This window comes from Sander lucioperca, chromosome 13 (assembly GCF_008315115.2).
Source record: "Sander lucioperca isolate FBNREF2018 chromosome 13, SLUC_FBN_1.2, whole genome shotgun sequence".
NCBI lineage: Eukaryota > Metazoa > Chordata > Actinopteri > Perciformes > Percidae > Sander > Sander lucioperca.
In genome coordinates this window covers 22,030,130-22,052,401 of record NC_050185.1, presented here as the reverse complement: position 1 = coordinate 22,052,401, position 22,272 = coordinate 22,030,130, and the positions used below count along the sequence as shown (strand labels likewise).

Genomic DNA, 22,272 nt, shown 5'->3' with positions numbered 1-22,272 from the left:
ATTCTTCTAGTTATGAACTTGAAGGAGTGCATACTGCTGACTTCATTTCATCTTATTCTCTAATATGATTCTAAGTCTGATATGGATACAATGGATGCTTTAGATATAATCATATATAAAGTCAGCACGTTAAAATCCATAAACTGCCAGCACTGACAACACTTACAAAAGACTGCATCAGACGAGTAAAGATTTTTTATCTGATTTATAATACTGCAGCGAGGGGTGTGTCCTCATGCATGGGTGCCTTACTCAAGTGCTTCAGCAGTCTCTCACACACACACACACACACACACACACACACACACACACACACACACACACACACACACACACACACACACACACACACACACTCTCCCCTTTGTTGGTTTCTGCCCACTCTCCCCACTGGCCTATAGCAGCATGCACAAGACCACAATCATTTGACAATCAATAGCTTTCCATTTCCATTACAACCCAGCCACTATCAGTCTGCTGATTTCAGTATTCCTCAGTTAGTGCAGCTGCCTATGACATACATAATGTATGCCTGCCTGTGGACTGTATTTGATACAAGACTTGAGTTATTTCCAGTCAGTGGATATTAACAGTCAAACAATTTCAAGAACACATATATCTAAATGGCAGGACTGTTTGGCAAGGCCGTATGGGTGACCAAACTTTCACCCATAGCTTTTTCAAAGACACATTATTTTAATGGGGATTTTTGTCGTTAACACTTTTTAATCTGACATTATAAATCTAAATGCATTGTGGCATTTTCCTGGACTCTATGACAAACAGACCACCACATTTACAACATTTAATAGAAAATTTACTACAAAGTGACAGAATGCTGATTCCCAATGTCGCCACGATTATGTGGTTAATATGTGTCATAGGACTGTTTATTGTTTCAGAATGTTTCCAGGATTCTGTCGTTTTTCAAAAAAATGATTTCTCAGCTTTTCTGCATTATTTCGACTATAAATTAAAGGAATTTAGTTAATTACGGTTTAACGATTTCCATTTGCAGTACATTTCTTCACTGTGTAACAGAACTCAAACTTTTGTGATGTTGCTTGAGTTAAACCATCTGTTCTATTATGTTGTTATGGGACCTTAACCTAATCATTTGTAACATTAACAAGACAGCACCATCCACGTAATGAACGGATACCGCTCTCATAATGCTGTGAATTTTTGTTGCAGCCCTGACTTTGGCAAGGACGGTTAAATGGCAAGCATGAAATTCATGCATGTTGTGGCAAATGTATGATCTGACTATAGATGACTACTGCTTTCTCTATCGATGCTGTTTCCACCATAATGGATATTGAATTCAGTTGATTCTTGCCCACACTTCCCTCCTGAATCCTTGTTGGACATTGATTTTCACCAGTTCATATAACCTACCTTATTTTAAAACTCCCACAATAAAATCAGGAAAAGGGATATGCATTGGTCACTGTCTGCCTGTTCGAGACATACGTAATATTTCATATACCACTGATCAGAATATTTGAATAGAACTTTAGATAACAATGCATCTCTGTTCTTGTACTTTGAAGCATTCGATCCGGTGAAAAGAACTTGCTTTACACAGCTCTGCCCTAACCTACCTGAGCAATAGCATGTTGTGAAAAATATCTTGATGCATTCAGAGATTGAATCATTCTGATTTGGACTGGAAGGGGCACGAACCCACTGACTAGACATTGAACAAAAATAGTGATTTTCTGAGCATCCCAGAATAAGCAGCTAGAGCAGCCGCAGAGCAAGGCAAGGTACAACCAGACTAAAGACCATGTCTATCTCTTTCTGAAGAGATTCATTTAAATAGTTTGTACACTGTGTAGCATTCTTTAATTTCAGGCATCATGACTAAATGTACATGAAAATCCAACAAAAGAAAGTCTTTGCTACAATTTGTTTGGTTCAAAGCTTATATTCTGTTAAAAAAATATTTAAAACTAGGACACAACATGCTTAAATCGCCCCTTTTTCCCATCTCATCTAATACCCAACCGGGTTTCCTCAGAGTGCCTTGAGACATTTTTAATCTACTTTAAACATATTGCAACTTTAATCTTAGACCACAAATATTCATATTATCTTAAAGGGTTAGAATATATTAACACAAGACAGCAATGATTGTGTGTTAATGTTGCGATGTTGATCCTGATTTGCTGTGGCCTTCCAGGGTCACTGACCATGTCCTCGTTTGTCAATTATGTCACTGTTCAATCGCCCAGATTTTGGAAAGGAAAAATAATCTCACTGGATAAACTGCTCACCGTAGTCATTGTAGTTTGTTCAGTCTGTCTTTATTCGCCATAAACTGCCAATATACCAGGGGTGCAAGATATATCGACTCAATATCGTTATCGCAATATATCGAAAGTGTCGCAATAACTATGCAATATTTTGTTTATTTTGTGGAGCGATGCATCACATCCGTTGGCTGTGTGGCTTAGTTGTGTTTGATTTAGAGCCCCCTTGAAACGTTATAATGATCATGTTTCATTGGCCAGTTACCGTGCCACTTGCACGTTAGTCCACGTCAGCACACGGGTTCACTACGTGACAAACCCTATGGAGCGTACCACGTGTGTGCATATTTCGGCAGAGTGACAGTGTAAGTGAAGAAATAGATAGAGACAACGGAACGAATCAGAGAAGCAAAAGAAAAGTTGTGTCCTGTTCTCTTTATTTATTTTATACTGTCCAACCAGTAAAACATGTCCTGTTCTGTAGACATGGTTGTTATTTATTTATTCATGTTGTACCAGTCCAATATGACCATCAGTTGAAATAACGTTAGCGTTTTCCTATAACTTTTGTAATTTTACATAAGTTTACAAATATCAAAATTAATATCGATATCACAATATTCATAATTGATATCGCAATAAAATATTTTGTCAATATCGTGCAACCCTACAATATACAGACTATACAGACATCAGCTGTAGGTAACTAGCTAGGTGGCTAACTAGCAACGTATGCGCCATCATATGGAAGTGTGTTGTTGGGTGTGTGATAGCAGACTCTCAGAACTCACAAGGAACTCCAATTCTTTATTTTATTTTCCTCCAGTCTCTCTCTGTTTTCTTCTAGTCTCCATATGCTTATGTAGCCTTTTGTTTGCATCTTTCAATTGACTTTGAACCTTGCCTTGTGCCCTCTGTTGAAATAACACATAGCAAGGATGAGTTCACTAAGATTAGTGCACTAAGCTTAGCTGTTACTGGCCTATAAACAAACAGCACAAAGTCTGCAGTACAAATTGAGGTGCTAAAAAAAAGATAGTCATGTTTCACCAAATATAAACCCTAAATGGTGGAAACATGGACAGAATATGGAGCATTGAGAAGGTTTGAAAGTTTAGAAAGGTGTTCTTTGTATTGTTTTATGGATAATAAATGCTAATCTGACTAGTGTGTGTGTGTTTAGGTCAAACAATTTAAACAAATAACTATTAGCAGAGACTTTTACTGCTCTAACCACCACAAATGGTTCTTACTCATCTTTATTTGTGTGTACTTGTTTATGTGTGTGTGTGTGACTGTGACCTAGTCTTGGCGCTGGTTAAATAGTAGAGGATTTGGTGTTTCGACAAATTCGGAGAATTGGAGGAGGATTAGCTTTAACACACACATCACGCAATCATCACAACTGAGGTCGATCACAAATGTGCATAAAAAAAGGTCTGTTCTAAGTTGCTGAAATCAAACAAATAAGTCCGTCATTAATCTAAACTGAAACTAAAAATCTGCATGGTTTGGGGAACTGTGTGCAATTTGAAGTCATTGGGAAAGAAATAATTAAGCTATTTTTACCTCACACAACTGCATCCTCCCTCTAGTGCTGACAGTCTCATCTATTCAATGTAGAGTGAACTCTTAAGAGAAACAAAGAACCAAACATGAAGCACCTCTCGCTGCACAGGAAAAAGCCATTTTCTCCTCCACAAGTCAGCAGCAGTAATCAAAAATAGACGACAGGATGTTATTCTTGTACTACTACGCTGATTTGCAATGACAGCTTTTTTCCACTTCCACCAGACTGGAGGGAGAAGCTCATAAATGGGGATGCAAATTACTAGTAGCCGCTTCTCCGTGCTTAATAAGTGGGAATGGTCCTGGAAAACTCCATGTCTATACAAAACAGGCCAAAGGGGCTGAGAGGACATTTGAGGAGGCCTCCATTAGCTGTGACAGAGACCCTTGTGTGGGCGGAGAGAGCAGCAGGGAGGCAGGCAGGGACCAGTGGAAGAGGGAAGTCATCCTGAATGTGCACCAGTTCCTCTGCTTCAGCCCTGTTGCCTAGCAAGCAAAAATATTTACTCTTTACCCAAAACTGCACAGGATTTTTTTCACATTCTGGATAAGTGAAAACAATGAGACATATCAATCATAGAAAGATCCTGCTCGTCTGGAATGTTGATTTTGTGATAGGCTGGAGTAGTGTAATGTATTGTAACCATGGCGACAAAAGAAAGAAAGAAAAAAAAAAGAAACTCAACATGGATCTGATTAATCCAGACAGGTTGAATTATAAACCCTCTTAGTCAAGAAATCTGAGAAGTGTTGGTGTGTGACTGAAGTGTGTGTCAAATCACATCTCCACACGACAAACCAAACAGGGGTTGTATTTCCCTGCCATCACAACTGTATATTGGTTGCCATGGTGAGTCGCATAGCAACGCCTGGGCGGCCACAGGGTATTTTGTTTGCACTCAAGCCCACTTTGCTGCAGGCTGCGTGGTGATGGCACACTCTGGTGTGGCGGGGCCCTGTTTTGTGGTGCGTCAACAGGGGGAATGGGTTTCGTTCCCTGGGCAGAGACGCCGTCTGCCGGCCCCGTTTCATGCCCACAGATGCTCATTCCAGCTGGAGAGGATTACTGATGACATGTACTAGCCTGGAACAACACTGGGGCTGCTGTGTATGAAGGAAGGGAAGAACCACACCTAGAAATCTGACAGAGCCACTGTGGCAGAGAGCAGATGCAAGGAAACAGCTGGAATAGAATGGGCAGGCATGGAAATACAGAAGGAAAGTCTGGGCGCGAGGAGGGTTATACATTAAGCAGATAGAAGGTTGTTGGTGGTACTATGTGCCTGTAGACTCTGAATGATTTATGACATCAGCACTTACTGGGGAGTTGTTTGTCCACTCACAGAGCTGATATTGTTCTAAATTAATTGAGTATGGATTTTTTTATTTACTGATATAGTGTTGATTTTCACTAAGTTAAATACATATTATAGTTGCTGTCCAGTGATGGAGCAAGCTGCAGCTTTTTCAGAACCACCTTTAAAACCTACATGTGCTACGCTTTTTATGGTCAAAAGACTAGTGAAGTATTACCTGCTCTAACTGATGATAGTTTTATCTCAGGCCAATGTACCAACATTATACCATCAGTGGTAATGTTTTCAGGATTGCAGTATCACAGTTTCTAATCAGTTTAAGTTCTAATACTTAAAGCTATAGTGCATAGTTTCTGTCGCCCCCATGAGGAATTCTAAGTAATGACAATAATACTGTCGGCGCATCCACATGATACAAGCCTTACGTGATCGCGCATGCGCCCCCACCCCTCCTCGATGCAGTTGCTAGCAGCTAAGGAGGACGCGGAGGATTAAAAAACATGGACGCTTCAGAATCTTCATTCGAGATTCTGCGCGAGAAAGTCACCAGACGACACAATCTTCTCAACATAGCCATACTGAGACATACAGAGAGAGCTGTGTGGAGCTGATAGTCTGAATTAGCTTTGTAGCAACTCATTTGGCAATGGCTTGAATGTAACAGAGGTTTATTAATATCAAAAAGTTACGCACTAAAGCTTTAACTGAGAGTAAGAGAGCAGGGACCCCCTACTACATATGGTATAAAATGATGTTGCATCTAGCCTACAATAATGTAAAGGGCGGACTAAGGTCTTTGTACATACCTTTTTTTGCATGGAATACTAAGCTATCAAAATAATAATTTTTGGCATGATTTTATAATTCAGGAGTTATTATGCTGCGTTGAAGCGAGCTGTCCCGTCACTGTTCCCGTGGTCAGAGCCAGAACCAGAGGCGGTACGGACAACATCTGTGTCCCAACAGGTGACGGTATGTCAGCGTGGACAGCAGTTTGTCCGAGCTGCTGACAGATATAAACATGTCGGATGCAAAAATAAACACATGATACAGCATTATATATCGGCCATCAGCCGCCCTGCTGTCTAAATATTAGCATTGGCCATTGAAAAACCCATATTGGTCGAACACTAGTAAACATTTGTTTTCGTTTAGAGACATTTGCTGAAAAGACTGATGCTGTTGTTTATCCTGGGGGGCCAGTTTAAACAAATATGTGCATTATATGCATTGTTCTGTTGTATTCCTGAGTAGCCAGGTAGACACTCAAAGCATGTTTGCTGCCCCCTGTGGTTCACATAGGTATCATTTTGAACTGAATACTGTGACCTGTATTATTCAAGTATATCTCGCTGCAGTCTGCGGGAAGGCGGGGCTTGACATCAAGCCCCGCCCAAATCCAAGTCAGCCATTTTTTTTTTGCTTACGTCATTCCCCATACGCTCGAACGGACCAAGACAGCCTGGTAGAATTTTTTTACTATGAAGAAAATTATTTGGATTGTTTTTTATTTTGAATCTTTTAATTTTATTTGAAAATGTTATATCTATAAATGTAAATGATCTGAAAGAAAACCGAATAGGCTAGTCACCAATTTAAAAATGACATGAAATTATATTTTAAAACTTTAAAAAAGGACTGACAAATAAGAAAGCCATCCAGACTCTGAACATTTACAATGCCTTACAACCTCTTTAATGTAAATTTAATGCGCCCCTTTTTCGTGTATGTATGTATGCATTTAATGTTTTCAATGTGTTTATGGATCTCCATCCATCCATCCATCTTCTTCCGCTTATCCGGTAACGGGTTGCGGGGGTAGCAGCTCCAGCAGGGGACCCCAAACTTCCCTTTCCCGAGCCACATTAACCAGCTCCGACTGGGGGATCCCGAGGCGTTCCCAGGTCAGGTTGGAGATATAATCCCTCCACCTAGTCCTGGGTCTTCCCCGAGGCCTCCTCCCAGCTGGACGTGCCTGGAAAACCTCCCTAGGGAGGCGCCCAGGGGGCATCCTTACCAGATGCCCGAACCACCTCAACTGGCTCCTTTCGACGCGAAGGAGCAGCGGCTCTACTCCGAGCTCCTCACGGATGACTGAGCTTCTCACCCTATCTCTAAGGGAGACGCCAGCCACCCTCCTGAGGAAACCCATTTCGGCCGCTTGTACCCTGGATCTCGTTCTTTCGGTCATGACCCAGCCTTCATGACCATAGGTGAGGGTAGGAACGAAAACTGACCGGTAGATTGAGAGCTTTGCCTTCTGGCTCAGCTCTCTTTTCGTCACAACGGTGCGATAAATTGAGTGTAATACCGCACCCGCTGCGCCGATTCTCCGACCAATCTCCCGCTCCATTGTTCCCTCACTCGCGAACAAGACTCCAAGGTACTTAAACTCCTTCACTTGGGGTAAAGACTCATTCCCTACCTGGAGAAGGCACTCCATCGGTTTCCTGCTGAGAACCATGGCCTCAGATTTAGAGGTGCTGATCCTCATCCCAGCCGCTTCACACTCGGCTGCGAACCGATCCAGTGAGTGCTGAAGGTCACAGGCCGACGATGCCATCAGGACCACATCATCTGCAAAAAGCAGCGATGAGATCCCCAGCTCACCAAACTGCAACCCCTCTCCACCCCGACTACGCCTCGATATCCTGTCCATAAATACTACAAACAGGATTGGTGACAAAGCGCAGCCCTGGCGGAGGCCAACTCTCACCTGAAACGAGTCCGACTTACTGCCGAGAACCCGGACACAGCTCTCGCTTTGGTCGTACAGAGATTGGATGGCCCTGAGAAGGGACCCCCTCACCCCGTACTCCCGCAGCACCTCCCACAGTGTCTCCCGGGGGACCCGGTCATACGCCTTCTCCAGATCCACAAAGCACATGTAGACCGGTTGGGCATACTCCCAGGCTCCCTCCAGGATCCTTGCGAGAGTAAAGACCAACCACTCTGGTTTAGATCAGGGAGGCCGTTCCTCCCAATCACGCCTCTCCATGTGTCTCCATCATTGCCCACGTGCGCGTTGAAGTCCCCCAGCAGAACTATGGAGTCCCCTACTGGAGCCCCATACAGGACTCCATTCAGGGTCTCCAAGAAGGCCGAATACTCCGAGCTCTTGTTTGGTGCATACGCACAAACAACAGTCAGAGTTTTCCCCCCCACAACCCGCAGGCGTAGGGAGGCGACCCTCTCGTCCACCGGGGTAAACTCCAACGTAGCGGCGCTCAGCCGGGGACTTGTGAGTATCCCCACACCCGCCCGGCGCCTCACACCCTGGGCAACTCCGGAGAAGAAAAGAGTCCAACCCCTATCCAGGAGTATGGTTCCAGAACCGAGACTGTGCGTAGAGGTAAGCCCCACCAGATCCAACTGGTAGCGCTCCACCTCCCGCACAAGTTCCGGTTCCTTCCCCCACAGAGAGGTGACGTTCCACGTCCCCAGAGCCAGCGTCTGCTGCCCGGGTCTGGTCCGTCGAGGCCCCTGACCTTCACTGCCACCCATGTGGCAGCGCACCCGACCCCAGCGGTTCCTCCCACAGGTGGTGGGCCCATGGGTTGGAGAGAGAGGTGCCACGTAGCTTTTTCGGGCTGTGCCCGGCCGGGCTCCGTGGCAAACCCGGCCACCAGGCGCTCGCTGACGGGCCCTCCATCTGGGCCTGGCTCCAGACGGGGGCCCCGGGCTTCTTCCGGGCAGGGTCACATCATCTCTACCTCGTTTTTTCATGGGGTTTTTGAACCATTCTTTGTCTGGCCCCTCACCTGAGACCACTTTGCCTTGGGAGACCCTACCAGGAGCACAAAGCTCCAGACAACACAGCCCTCAGGTTCATAGGGACACACAAACCTCTCCACCACGATAAGGTGATGGTTCCCGGAGAAGCGTTTATGGATCTGTACTTGAATAATAAAGGTTTTTGAAGACAAAAAAAAAAAGACAGCCTGGTAGAAGCTCATATAGCCTCTTGATTCACATTAGATAGAAATTGATGATTTAGGCTAAACACAAACGATATTTCATGCAACAGTGAAGTTTTCATGTAGTTACTACTGATTTCTGATTTTGAAATGATATCCAAATTTGAAAAATGGGTCATTTTAAACCTTGTTAATATTGATGACAATGTGTTCAAACGGAAAACGAGCCATATTTCATTTAATTTAGCCCTCAAAAGTAGAATGGTGTGTTGTTTCGTTATGGACTTTCATATTAACAGCAAGAATTCAGTCACAACCAAATGTACAAAGGGGCGATTTTGCTTTAACAATTAACAGGTGAACCAGAAGCATACAGGTGAAACTCGAAAAATTAGAATATTGTGCAAAAGTTAATTTATTTCAGTAATTCAACTTAAAAGATAAAACTAATTATATAGACTTATTACATGCAAAGCGAGATATTTCAAGCCTGTATTTGTTATAATTTTCACTGTTGTTGCATGAAATGTCATTTGTGTTTAGCTTACATCAGTTTCTGTCATCTAATGTGAAACAAGAGGATATCAGCTTTGCTACCGTCTTGGTCTGTTCGAGCGTATGGGGAGACGACGTAGGTAAAAAAAAAAAAAAAAAAAAATGACTGACTTGGATGTGGGCGGGGCTTGATGTCAAGCCCCGCCTTCCCGCAGACTGCAGCGAGATGCTCCTCGTATTATTAAAACACACTTGCCATTACCACCAGTTACCACAGGTGTCACCAAATCAACAAGATCAACAGAAACGGGAGAATTACTTCAATCTGATGGAAAAAGACTGGACTACCATAAGAGCAAATACTAATTTAAGCAGTAAAGCAGTGTGAAAACGGTGCTTCTTTAATACATTATGGTAGAAAGCCAATGAATAAGTCCCCTGTGAACTGAAATGGTGTGAAACTACGTTATCTCTGCTCTTGGTCAAAGACATCAATGAGATACTTTGTACTGTGTTGGAACAGCTGAATGTCAGTCTAGTTAACATGTTGGTTACAAGTGAATGGAGCTTGTCTTTGAGGATAACAACAATCTCCCAAGTGAAAACTTTAACTTTAGTACCCAGATAGCATGTATCTTGAGGCCATCAAACTGCACAAAACACACTCATGTTACGATTATTTCCAGTCTGTGATTTCTTGCCTCAGTACCAAACTATGCAGAGAGGAGACAGATCTTATCTTGGTGAGCTAGTACTGTTTGATGCAGCATCACTTACTGGTTTGATATGTGTGTGTTTTGACATAAAAAGTACACCTTTTTCAGGTTTAACACCCCACAATGTTACCATAAAGAAAGGCTAAAGAAAGGAACACACCCAATGTCTCTTTGGGGGGTTGGTATCATTGAAATTTCCATCTCTATAATGCCGTGGAAAATTCTAGCCCACTTTAGCATATTAGAGACATGCCCTACTTTAAGAGTAATGACATCAAGAGACTGTGCTCAGATGCAGAATACAAGACCTCTACGGCTACAGGCCAAAGCTACTCCAGTCTTCCTAACCCCCCCCCTTTGGTGTAATATCAGCTAAGGAGACGAAACAAAGGCTGTCACCCACAGCCAAGCAACACACCCCTGACTGCAGCCTGAGCTGCAACAATGAAAACTGGAAGGCAGGCATTTCAGACTCTCACACACACACACACACACACACACACACAGACACAGAAGGAGAGGGAGAGGGTGAGCTTTCTCTGCAGTTGTAACAAACACCAGCACCCAGCTGGCTGTGTAACACCAGCCTGCCCTGAATTCAACCTCCACCACTCAATGCTTTGACTGGAGTCTGATTCTTTCTCCTTCCCATGATGCAGGAATACAAGTGCCCCATTACAAGGCCAGCTTATCACAGCTCATCAGAAATGGGCGTGTATTTCCCCCCATCTCTCTTTTTTTCTCCTCTCACTCTCCTCTGCACCAGCCTGCAACATGAACAGTACTAGATCATGTCTGCAGTCTGCAAGGGACACATTTAATTCTTATTAGCTTAAATAAATAAAGACCCTGTGTGGAAATAATGAGGTGATGCACAAGGATTGCAAATTATTTTACACTACTCACTTTTGTTCAATGATTGCCAACCACATAACCACAGGAGGACAATATAAGTAGGCTATGGTATCAGGATACTTTGAAGGAGGCCTATGTCACTTCAAACATTGTGTATCAAAATGGTGAGAGAAACTGATTGAAAACAATCAATTAAACCCAAAATAATCTCATTAAGAGAGAAAGGGCCGGACACATTCTTGTCAAAATGGCTAAAATGTGATTTTAATCGCTTCATGTGCATGGAAAAAAAAAATATGTATTCATTGTTTGCTAAATGTAAACGGGGTGTAGGGGGGAATAGATAGCATCTAAAGCACATTAATGCCATACGGTATATATTTATAATAGTATATGCCACTAAACTACATTTTAAAATGTTCATTAAATACGACGGGGTCACCATAAACTCACAGTTATGCACTGCAAGCAGCAGAAATACCTGCAGAAACATGACAGTGGTTTTATTGGGCGAGCCGGCTCGCCACACGCATGGAGCCCCTCAACAAAGAAGATGCAGGACACCTTTAAGAAAACGCCTCATCTCTCTGCCTGGCTGTCACTATGGCAGCCAGTCATGCCATTTCATAGCTCGTATTTTTTTCAGCGGCTTCCTGCGGTTAAGTCTGACAATAAAAAGAAACATTCACACGCCCCGAGTCGTGCTGGTGGCCGCATTTATGTTTATAATGCATCGCTGTGAAACGGCACACACTAACGCAGTGATTTGCAACAGCAGGCATCAAAGTTACCACAGCCAATGAAGCATAAATAACTCTTTTACTTACTGTGATCTTTGGGATGTTCTTTTTTCCTTGGTAAGACATTTTTCGTTCAATTCCACCTTTAGAAGCAAGCTTTGAAAAACGGTATTCCCTCTTTACGGATGCTGCAGCGGCCCTCGCCTTGATGGGAGCTTCAGGGAATGGTCGCCACTCTGTCAGCGCGATGTAAAGTGCTTCGCGGAGCGCCTGTGGTTCAGTCACCCGGCCCCTCCCTCAATCGGCTCAATTGGAAAGAAGCGGTGACACAATCTTCCCACCGGAGGGCGCAGTGGAGCAGCTGCTAAACAGCCTGCATCCAGTTGTCTGCATTACTGGGCTGCCTGTCGCACATTTTTCTTGCACAGCACATATATGTGACATTAGTCATTATGGATTATTGAGAGATGGTTCTTGCCTCAAAAACAGCAAATCGTTCTGAACTAGTTGGTTTATTAGAAGAGAATGTGTGGCACTATATAATAGTTAAGCAGCAACAGCATGACATAATCCCTGCAGGGTATAAATTACTATCATACTCATACTTGTCATCCTCACTATCAACATTAGGTAGTAAAATGATGTGGCTACTTTAAAATCCTATTGCACGTTTGCAATACTGTTCACCATATAGACATAGACATACACTGAATGGACTATTCAAATTAATTAATTAATTGGGCTGTTGATAGAAAAAAATTTTGAAGGGAATTTTAATAAATAAATTCAGGATCACATGTTTAAATAGAAACAGTATATAAGATTCAAGTAGGTTAAGAGTGTAAATCTTTACCAAAAATTACCTACAGATTATGTTTTTCTGAACACAAAGGAGGGGCAACATGGTGTAGCAGCTGTCACAGAGCCTGCCCACCACATTACACACCCCACATGTCTACTCACCACCACACACACACACACACACACACACACACACACACACACACACACACACACACACACGTCCCCCACCCAGCCATGTGTCTCTCTATTGTTTGAACCTAAAGTGGATCCCCCTTCACTCCACCGGTCATTTTCTCCACCACTCCCATTCTCAGCACAACTGCACCCATAAGGAGGTTCTGGGACATGCACATGACTGAGGGCGTGCCTGTGTGTGTGTGTGTGTGTGTGTGTGTGTGTGTGTGTGTGTGTGTGTGTGTGTGTGTGTGTGTGAGTGTGTGTGAGTGTGTGTGTGTGTGTGTGTGTGTGTGTGTGTGTGTGTGTGTGTATGTGTGTATACACATTTTGTAATGACATTTCTTTGTTTTTAAGAAATAGATTATTACAACATAAAAGATACAGTTTTAGATAAATATTTACTTTTGTTTTATGTGTGAGCTATATTAAAAAAGCATTAGCCCTGTGATTAATATACTGTAATATGCTGACTATCTCACAACAAACACTTGTCAGACACTACATGTAATTTCCTCTGTTACTTGCATACTGCAGAATTTCAAAAAAAGTTTCATTATCAAATATCTTTTTGTGTCAATGCTTTAAGTGTGGGTTTCCTACACCTTCTCACCCTGAACTATTATCGACAATCACAAATTTTACATATTGAGAGGAGATGTGCTTTGAAATTTTATATAATTTTTCAAGTAAATCAATAGCCACTGATTGTTTTCTTCCTGCCTTTGGCTGCAAGAGGATGCAGTGCCTACATGCTGACATGTCCTTTCATGGCAGTGAGGCAGTAAGGCATTACCTCAGCATTCCCAGGCCTTGGAGAACGCATTAACAACACACTTCCAGTTTGCAGGCCTGCTACCTCTACAGACCACATTAACGTAAGTTATGACTATAACTATGGATCTATGAGACCGAACGAAGACCATCACCACGGTCTTACCTTGAATGATGCAATCCTTTAACCTATCCTCGAGACATTATGTCAACAAAGACCTGTGACTGACCTTAGGAGGCTTGGCCGCTGTCCATAAGAGCATCCAGGTGGCCACGCCTCTTCCTCTTGCCTGGAGCCCGTTCTGAGCGACAAGAGATGGTGACGGTCATCGTTCGGTCTCATAGATCCATACATGCATCCATGCACAAATCAGCCAGTCATCAAAATAAGGAAGGACTTTCATCCCTGACAGTAGAAGAGAAGACAAGGTGGCCCCTACCACCTGGGTAAACACCCTTGGTGAGAGGGACAGGCCAAATGGCAGGACCTTGAACTGGTACACTTGTCCCTGGAAGGCAAACCGAAGGAAAGGCCCATGGTCTGGGCAGATGGGCACGTGAAAGTATGCATCTTTTAGATCTATGGAGGTGAACCACTCTCCATTTTCTATGGATTCCAAGACCTGATTTGTGTTCAGCATTTTGAAAGGCAGAACCTTTATGAAGGCGTTTAACCGCCTTATGTCCGAGATGGGGCGCAACCCACCATCGTTCTTCGGAAATAGGAAATACGTTGAATAAAAGCCAGCGAGCTATTCGTTGGGATCGACTTTCATGATCGCATCCTTCTGCAGAAGGATCAAAATCTCCTCTGTTAAAAACCGAGCCTGGACCGGGTCTCTGACGATGGTCATGCTGACCCGCGAGAAAGGAGGGGGACGGCGCCGAAACTGAATTCTGTGCCCGTTTGATACCGTAGCCAGTACCCACGGGTCTGAAACTTTTCTCACCCAGCTGTCCAGGCAAAGCTGGGGATGAGTTCCCCATACCCCTAAGGGTCACCCCCATGAGGCCCTGAACCTCTGGGGGGGCGTTTTCTCTGAGTCGCACCTCTGGCCGGGGGGCGGGGCCAATACCCTTGCCAGCGTTGGGATGGCTGTCTGTTACCACCACCAGGGGGCGAGAATGCCACATTCTGCTGCCTGCCATACCCCCAAGCAGGTTGGTGCGGAGGCTGGGAGCCCCTGAGCTTATATCTGGCAACAGCAGCTCTGCCGAATGTGCGTTGGACACAATCCCAACAATCCCTTTAACCAGACAGCAAGGAGTAGCCATCACACGCTCCGGACCCAGAGACGTCAAAGCTGCCATTTCCCATTTAACGGGAGGCATATCCCCCATACCAATGCCGGGAGCATATTGTACTTTAGCCAATCTCCGGCAGTCTGCATTGAATTGAGAAGCCCCACTAGGGGTGCTCCACGCCTTTCTGAGCATCTGCAAATAATCCCCAGCTACAGGAACCGACACCGATTGCTGAGACTGGGAGATGCCTGCCCACACTCCATCCACCAGAGCAGGGGGCACAGTCGGGACATCAAGACCCACAATTTTTGCCGAACTCATGACCTTGGAGATAATATGGGTGAGGGCTCACCGTCACCCGTGTTGGTCAAAGTGGACAGCCCACCAAACCATGAGGAGTCAAACTGATCAGACTCAGCTGCATCCTCAGCCTGCCCACCACTCGCAAAAGGGGAGGCCAGGGCATAAAGGGAGAGGGCGTCAGGGTGATCACCATCATCCCGCTGATAGGAAGGCAACCCGTCAGGGGATTCCCTGTGGGTCCCGGCTCCGATGCGGTTCTCGCCACAGAATGCTGAGGCTCAATATTACCTAACCTATCAGCCAAACCACGTATGGCAGCCAGGATCCGTGACTGAGAGTTCAGTTGTTGACACTGGTCACCCAGAACCCTCGTGGACCGAACCGGGCTATGAGAAGGTTGGGGAACATGTTGTGTACCCGAGCCCCGCACCCTGTCTATGGTCAGGAGAGTGCTCACATCTGTGCTTCCGGGAGCGTTTCCTAGAAACGTGTCCCACGTCATCCGATGAAGGCTGCACTACTGAAGCCCGAAGAGATTTCTCTGCACATCTGGCTCTCAGGATGCGCTCCTCCGCAGGCAGCTCCAGCGCAGTTCTCAATGTCTTCCAATAAATGTGCCACACCCAAACAAGAGGGGCATTCACGATGACCATCGCGGGTATCCATGACCCCCTGGCAAAAACGGCACGAGTGTAATGCCATCACTTTGTTATTCGTAGTTTTTGCGAACAAAAAACAAACAAATATCAGAGCCCAACAGCTACGGATAACTAGAAAAAAGGGTAACAATGTCTATAGCCACAACGTTCCCCTTCCAGGATTGCTCCGGTGCCGCAGGAAATTCCGCCGGATGATTGTCTTTTCGCCAATATGCGTTTCCTTTCGCTTTCTTTGTGTTGGAATTCAAAACTCCGGTAGATTTATGAGGACTATGGTTAACTGCTCCGCAGATCTCTGCAAAGTAAATTGAGACAGCTAGCTAGACTATCTGTCCAATCTGAGTTTTCTCTCACACAACTAAAACAACTTTAGAACGTACATGTTCCACCAAAACAGCTCCGTGCTGAGCTTAATGCCGCCCGAGACAATTGTGATTGGTTTGAAGAAATGCCAATAAACCAGAGCACGTTTTTCTCCAATCCCGGAATGCTGTGTGGACAAAGCGAGACTACAGAAGACATAATAACAACTGTTTTACAGGCTGAGTACTCCCCATGACCATGACCATTAATTGTAAAATTGGTGGATTACCCCTTTAACTACTGGGCATTGATGCTCTCTTTGCTGAGACTTTCTTTGAATCAGGATTATAAGAAAATCTTTAACATACTGCAGATTCAATCCGAAGGATATCTTCATAATTTAATAATTATACTTGTGGCTCACATGACTATATGTGCATGGATAAGCTCAAATGTGTCAATGCGTATGTGGGCCTGTATGTTTACTGTGTGTGTGTGTGTGTGTGTGTGTGTGTGTGTGTGTGTGTGTGTGTGTGTGTGTGTGTGTGTGCCAGCGTGAATGTGTGTATAAAGAGGTACTTCCTGTCTGACTGCCACCCTGCAGGATAAGAATGAGGGGAGTGGGGGGGGGGGACATCTGGCTAACCACTCCCCATTATTCACTCCATTACTGCAGCTGATTGCATTAATTAGCTCACCAGACAGGAGAAAAATCAATCAAATCTCTAGTTATGATCATTTTTGTTTACTACTACAACATCAACACAAGATTATTAAATATCAAAAATATTTCACCAAAGCCAAAAAAATAACCACACACAAACCCTAACAATTAACAGACTATAATGTGACTATAACTCAACGTGAAACTGATGCACTTGAACAAAGATGTCAGACCTCATGATCAGTCAGCTTTTCTGCTTGTCATTAGTTTGCATGAAAAGGTTCATGTTAGGCCAGACAGTACTTGAGAATGTCAGAGGAGTAAGCATGGCCTGACTCTGTTGTCAGTCTGATGTCCTCAAACAGTTTTCAAACAAAGCAAAACATTTCACTCAGCCTTACTCTCTGTCTGTTGAATCTGCTGAATCATCTTGTCCCTCAGGAGGTGCAATACTGCAGTTCAGTATGAGGCCACAAGGAGGGGGGGAGTTGGATGTCTACTGTACATAAACACTTAAAGGAAAAAAGATAATTGTATTTGATCATGGTCATCCATCATGATGGACTGTGGTAGTAAGTGTAGTTACATTTAGAATTCAGGAGAGAGAAAGTAAATTTTATTATTTATTAGTGGGATAATGGGAGGATTCAAATAGATAAGTAAGGGTGTGTGCACCGGCCAGGTCCCAAACTGTCTGCTGTAAGGCTGTGAATCATAGCACATGAATCACTGAGGTATTATTGATAAGAATAAACCTTTCAAACTAAATAAAAATAGTTTATCAATATTGGTGTCTTCAATCAGTCCCTGTAGGAGCCACATATTGTATGTTGTTTATGGTCTCATATATTATTATTATATTGTGCACTTATATTGTAGGTGGTGGCCGTTTTCATTGCAGTTTGAGCAGAAGTGATAGCATATTAGTTTGCTTCACCTGGGTTTTTTTGGGCTTTGACAGAGAGGGGGTGAGCCTGGGAACACACACTTTCTGTTGACCGCTGCACTAACGCACTTATTTCGACTCACAAAGTAACTTTACATTTGGTAACTGCCAGAGATGTATAATAACGAAGTATAACTACTTCACTACTGTATTTAAGTACTAAAAGGCTGTATCTGTACTCTACTGGAGTATAATCTTTTTACTTCAGTACATACTGTATTTTCAATGAGTTTAATACTTTTACTCCGATACATTTTTTATGTGCTGCATCGTTACTCATTACTAGGGCTGCACAATATTTTGTTACATTATCTACATCGCCATGTGCGCATGCGCGATAGTCACATCGCAGGACGTTGCGATGTTGGCGCTTACGCCGGCTACATACTGGATGCGTGGCGTGAGCATGGCGTTTCTGTTGTGTGTCAGTTGCGTGCCACGGCAGTTGCCAAGGGGGCCCTGCAAGTAGTTGAACTAGAGTCGGGAACCAGGATGCGCATGTGCGCTCTGGTGCCACCAGAATGACCGACTGGATGCGAGCCAGGAGGCGAGGGATCAGAGGGACCGGGGGGAAAGCGTATAGGCGGGCTCTGGGCCATGGTTGGTGGGAAAAGGCGTGAGGCGAACAGATCCACTTTCGCTCTCCTGAACCTGCTCCACAGCATCTGAACGATAGTGGGATTCAATTTCCATTCATTGTGAGAAGCCCCCTCCCTCGACATTAGGTCTGCCGCCCGGTTCAAAACCCCGGGGATGTAGACCGCTCTGAGAGGCAAAAGGTGTCTGTGGGCCCACTCCTGGCTATCTCTAACAGCCGAGCTGAGCGCACGCCCCTCTGACGGTTTATGTAAGCTGCTGCTGTGATGTTGTCTGTCCGCACGACGACATGTCTCCCTGCTACCACTTGGACGAAGTGCTTTAACACTTTCAGCACCGTAGTTTATGGCGAAGCCCAGTGTCTGTAGGTGCTGCACGACTTCCATAGTGTGGAGCGCAGCCTTCTCCTGAGAGGGAGCCATAATGATCAGATCGTCTCCAGGATGCCTTTCCTGCGTAACGAAGCGCCGTCTCCATGCATTTGGAGAATGTGAGGGGGCGACTAAAGAGCCGGCGAATGGCAGCCGGTTGTACTAGAAATGAGCCCCCTGAAAAGAGAAGCGCAGGAATTTCCTATGTTTGGGGATAGCCGAGATGTGAAAATATGCATCTCTCAGATCCACGGAAGTGAACCACTCGTGGTGGCGCACACATCCCAATACGTGTCTGATCATCAGCATGTGGAATGGGTGCTCCATGACCCGCTGGTTGAATTGAGACAGGTCGAGAATGGGACGCATTCTGCCCGTCTTTTTCAGTGTGAGAAATAGCGGGAATAGAAGCCGCCATTCTCCTCCCTTGGAGGGACATGGTAAAAAGGCATCCTTTGCCAGCAGCTCCTCTAGCTCTGTTTATTTAGCTCTCAGAGCAGCTATCTCCACCTGAGATGACACAGTTAAAAAGAAGCGAGGTAGGGGGGGAGGCATACTGGAGCGTGTAGCCCTTTGTGATCAGCTTTCACATCCATGGGTCCATGTGTGTCAAGCTTCCCACGCCAGTAAGAACTGGGGGAGGGCTAGCGAATTGAAGCGTATAGCCGTTTGTATGCTTCTCCACACACATCACAGCGTCTCAGAGGGGGCTATAAACACACACTGTGAGTGGGTGTGTGAGCCTGTTAATTCTGACACAGTGTGGCTGGCTCCAACCGTGTACTGCACATGGGCAGTTAAAAAAACTGCTTTTTAAGGGAACTGTGTGGCCCTTCAAAGCACCGTTATGTTTCCAACTCTAGCTGGAGTGAGACACACGTTCCCGACACCAGTCACTGCCGCCGCCGTTTGCGGATCGGCGAGTGGATTGGACCAGGTGGGTGCTGCCTGCCGGGTCTCATGGCCGCGCCGCCGGTAGGTGGAGCGGGAGCCGGGGCTTGGAGAGGTGCAGACTGCAGCCCGCGGGGTGCGTTCTCCTTGAGCCGACATCACGGAGCCACCGTTGTGGCCGAAGCACCGCTCTCTAGGGGGTGTGTTATCGCATCCCCTCCACTGCCTACAACTCGTGGCTGCCCAAGCCTCAGCGGGGAACAGCCAAAGCTTAGCGGTCATGGCGGAGACAGCAGAGCTAGCGGTATGCTAGCAAAGCGGTATTGTTCAGCGCCGCGGCCACCTAGGCGGTACACGGGTACGCGCGGAGGACCTGGTTTCAGGGAGATGGCGGTGTAGGCTTTCGTCAACCGAAAAAAGGGGCTGTCGGAAGCGGAATGGAAGCCAAGCTCTGCCGCCGTGGCGGGACCGCCATCCATCTCCCGGGAGAGGGGAATGCTACTCGGCATTCACACAGGTCAAGAACAAAAACCTAGCGGTGGGCAGGGAGCCCACCCGCTGTGGAAGAGAAATAAAGGAGAAAGCCGCAGTGTGGTGCTCCCCTCCTGGAATGGAGACAGTCGCCGTGGCGGGGATTCCGTAATCCTCCGCCGTTATGAGTTCCAGTCCTTCCAACGGGGAGGAGGGAGAGCCGGCAAGGGAACTGTCTTCGGGGGATTGAGTCAGCGGACTTGTGCCCACCAAATCCCCTCCCCGGCTGGTGGTATCCTTACCTTACCCGACTGTCTGCTCGGCTGCCATCGTCTGCCGCTTCAGTTCCTCCGGCGGTAAGCGGCTGCAGAACTGCTGGTGAGAGGCGGGATGCTAGCCCGGGGAACGGGGTCGAGGGACACTTTGCTTTGTGGAGGGCGGCAGGATATAGCCGGTCCGTGGTCGGCGGACACCGCTGTTCTTTGAAGTCTTCAAACTGCTTGTCGCTGAAGAAAAATAGGGAGCAGTTCTATGGTCGCGCAACTGTGATATACAGTAACTGCGGACATATTAGAGGCCCGTGCAGGGGTGCGAAAGAAATCTTCACGACTGCGCGAAGGGATTAACCCAATAGCGACGGCTCTTAGAGGGCGAAGCCTATACGAAATAGAACCTAGAGACTTTCAAACATCAACAACATCGTCATTTATGAAATGTATTTGTGTCAAAATGACATATAAACATCTTTTCCTATTCTATTTTGAATTGAAACGCTTCCAACAAGCTTGCGGGTCGCGTGAAAAATAGGCGTCAGTCCTATTTCTAGCATGCATGCATTTTCGGCACGGCTCGAGCCGCGCCTGAGACGTGCATGTCACGCAGGCAGTGTGCAAGCTCTAACCTGTTAACATGGCAGCCGAAATAAAAATGGACACGCCACGCAGCTGACACGTTCATGCCTTAGGATTAACTCTATCTGTGGATGGCATTTTTCACAAATAGGATGATTTATATTTGCTAATAATATGGTGGATTCATGTTAAGACATTTTACATTTTTGAAAAGACTTTAAAAAAAATTAACAATAATTTGGTGTAACTCTGTATCTATATCTGCTCTAAAGCAATACACACCATGTAGTGGCATTCTAAACATGATTACATCAAACAATCACTGCTGCGGCTGCTGCTGCTGCTGATGATTTCAGACCGGAGTTGACGTCAGGCTGATGAAACCTTTATGCATTTAAGCAGACAATTAAATTTAATAGATTCTATTTGACTGTAATACATGGCATATTGTATTACATCAGATCATTCCATAATATTTAACTCTTTCCTGCTTCTTATAAAATCAATTTGCTCCATTCATGGGTTATATGATGTGTATGTGGCCAGCCCTGCAATGACTAACTAGTAATCATCCTCACTTTGTCTAATGCCATCTTCTCTCTCTGAGCCAAAATTGTAAGTGTGTGTGTGTGTGTGTGTGTGTGTGTGTGTCGGAGCCAGAGAGAAAGAGAGAGACATGAATCATCATTTTTTTAGTGTGTGCCTGCTTGATGGCACTTGCAAATATTATCAGCCAATTCTTCTTTTTCTTCCATACACCTTTTTGCCAAAAAAACTCTGCCCATACTTTTGTAGTCAGATACAAATATAATTCTTCAAAACAGGTGACATGATGAGAAAAGGTGATGTGGTATGGTTTTGTGGTACTTTAAACAACATTTTGAACTTGAACATTTTTAAAACAAATGCACTCTTGATGTCATCAAGAATGGATTGAAAAATATGTTTTCTGCAGGAATAATGCAAAAGACAGACATAGACTTGCACTCTATGGTGCTGAAAAATTCAAACCCTGCCTCTATAAGAAGACATTTTGGCATGTCACAGCAGTAAACTCACAGGTGTAAATAATACACTTAATGATTCCACAGTCAGTACAACAATCCTGCAGCTTCATTGTTTTAACCTGTATCTAGTGTGCCTATCCGCTGTGTTAAGTTTAATTAGATTATTCGGCAGCCGGATGCACTAGGTGAATATAAGCTGTTCAGATTTCTTTTTGACAAACATACACCACTAAGATGCACACACTATACAGTAGAAGTGGTTTTGTTCTTTTTTTACTGCACACGTACTGCAGATTTTAAAGAAAGGACCATGCTCATATTTCTCAGTTGCATTTGGTGTTACATTTCT

At 44.9% G+C, this 22,272-nt stretch overlaps 1 protein-coding gene across 3 annotated transcripts in view; it reads right to left on the bottom strand.

Annotated features, from left to right (window-relative positions):
• dpysl3 (dihydropyrimidinase like 3) overlaps window positions 1–22,272 on the bottom strand; it is a 50,063-nt gene that overhangs the window by 26,438 nt on the left and 1,353 nt on the right. The window contains exon 1 of one of the 3 annotated variants that reach the window (XM_031303567.2): window positions 11,951–12,207. The exons of the other annotated variants lie outside the window; for them this stretch is intronic. Coding sequence (XP_031159427.1) covers window positions 11,951–11,989 — 39 coding nt within the window. The 5' untranslated portion in view covers window positions 11,990–12,207. Of the gene's footprint in view, window positions 1–11,950; window positions 12,208–22,272 lie in introns of those variants that run through there. 3 annotated transcript variants of the gene reach the window in all.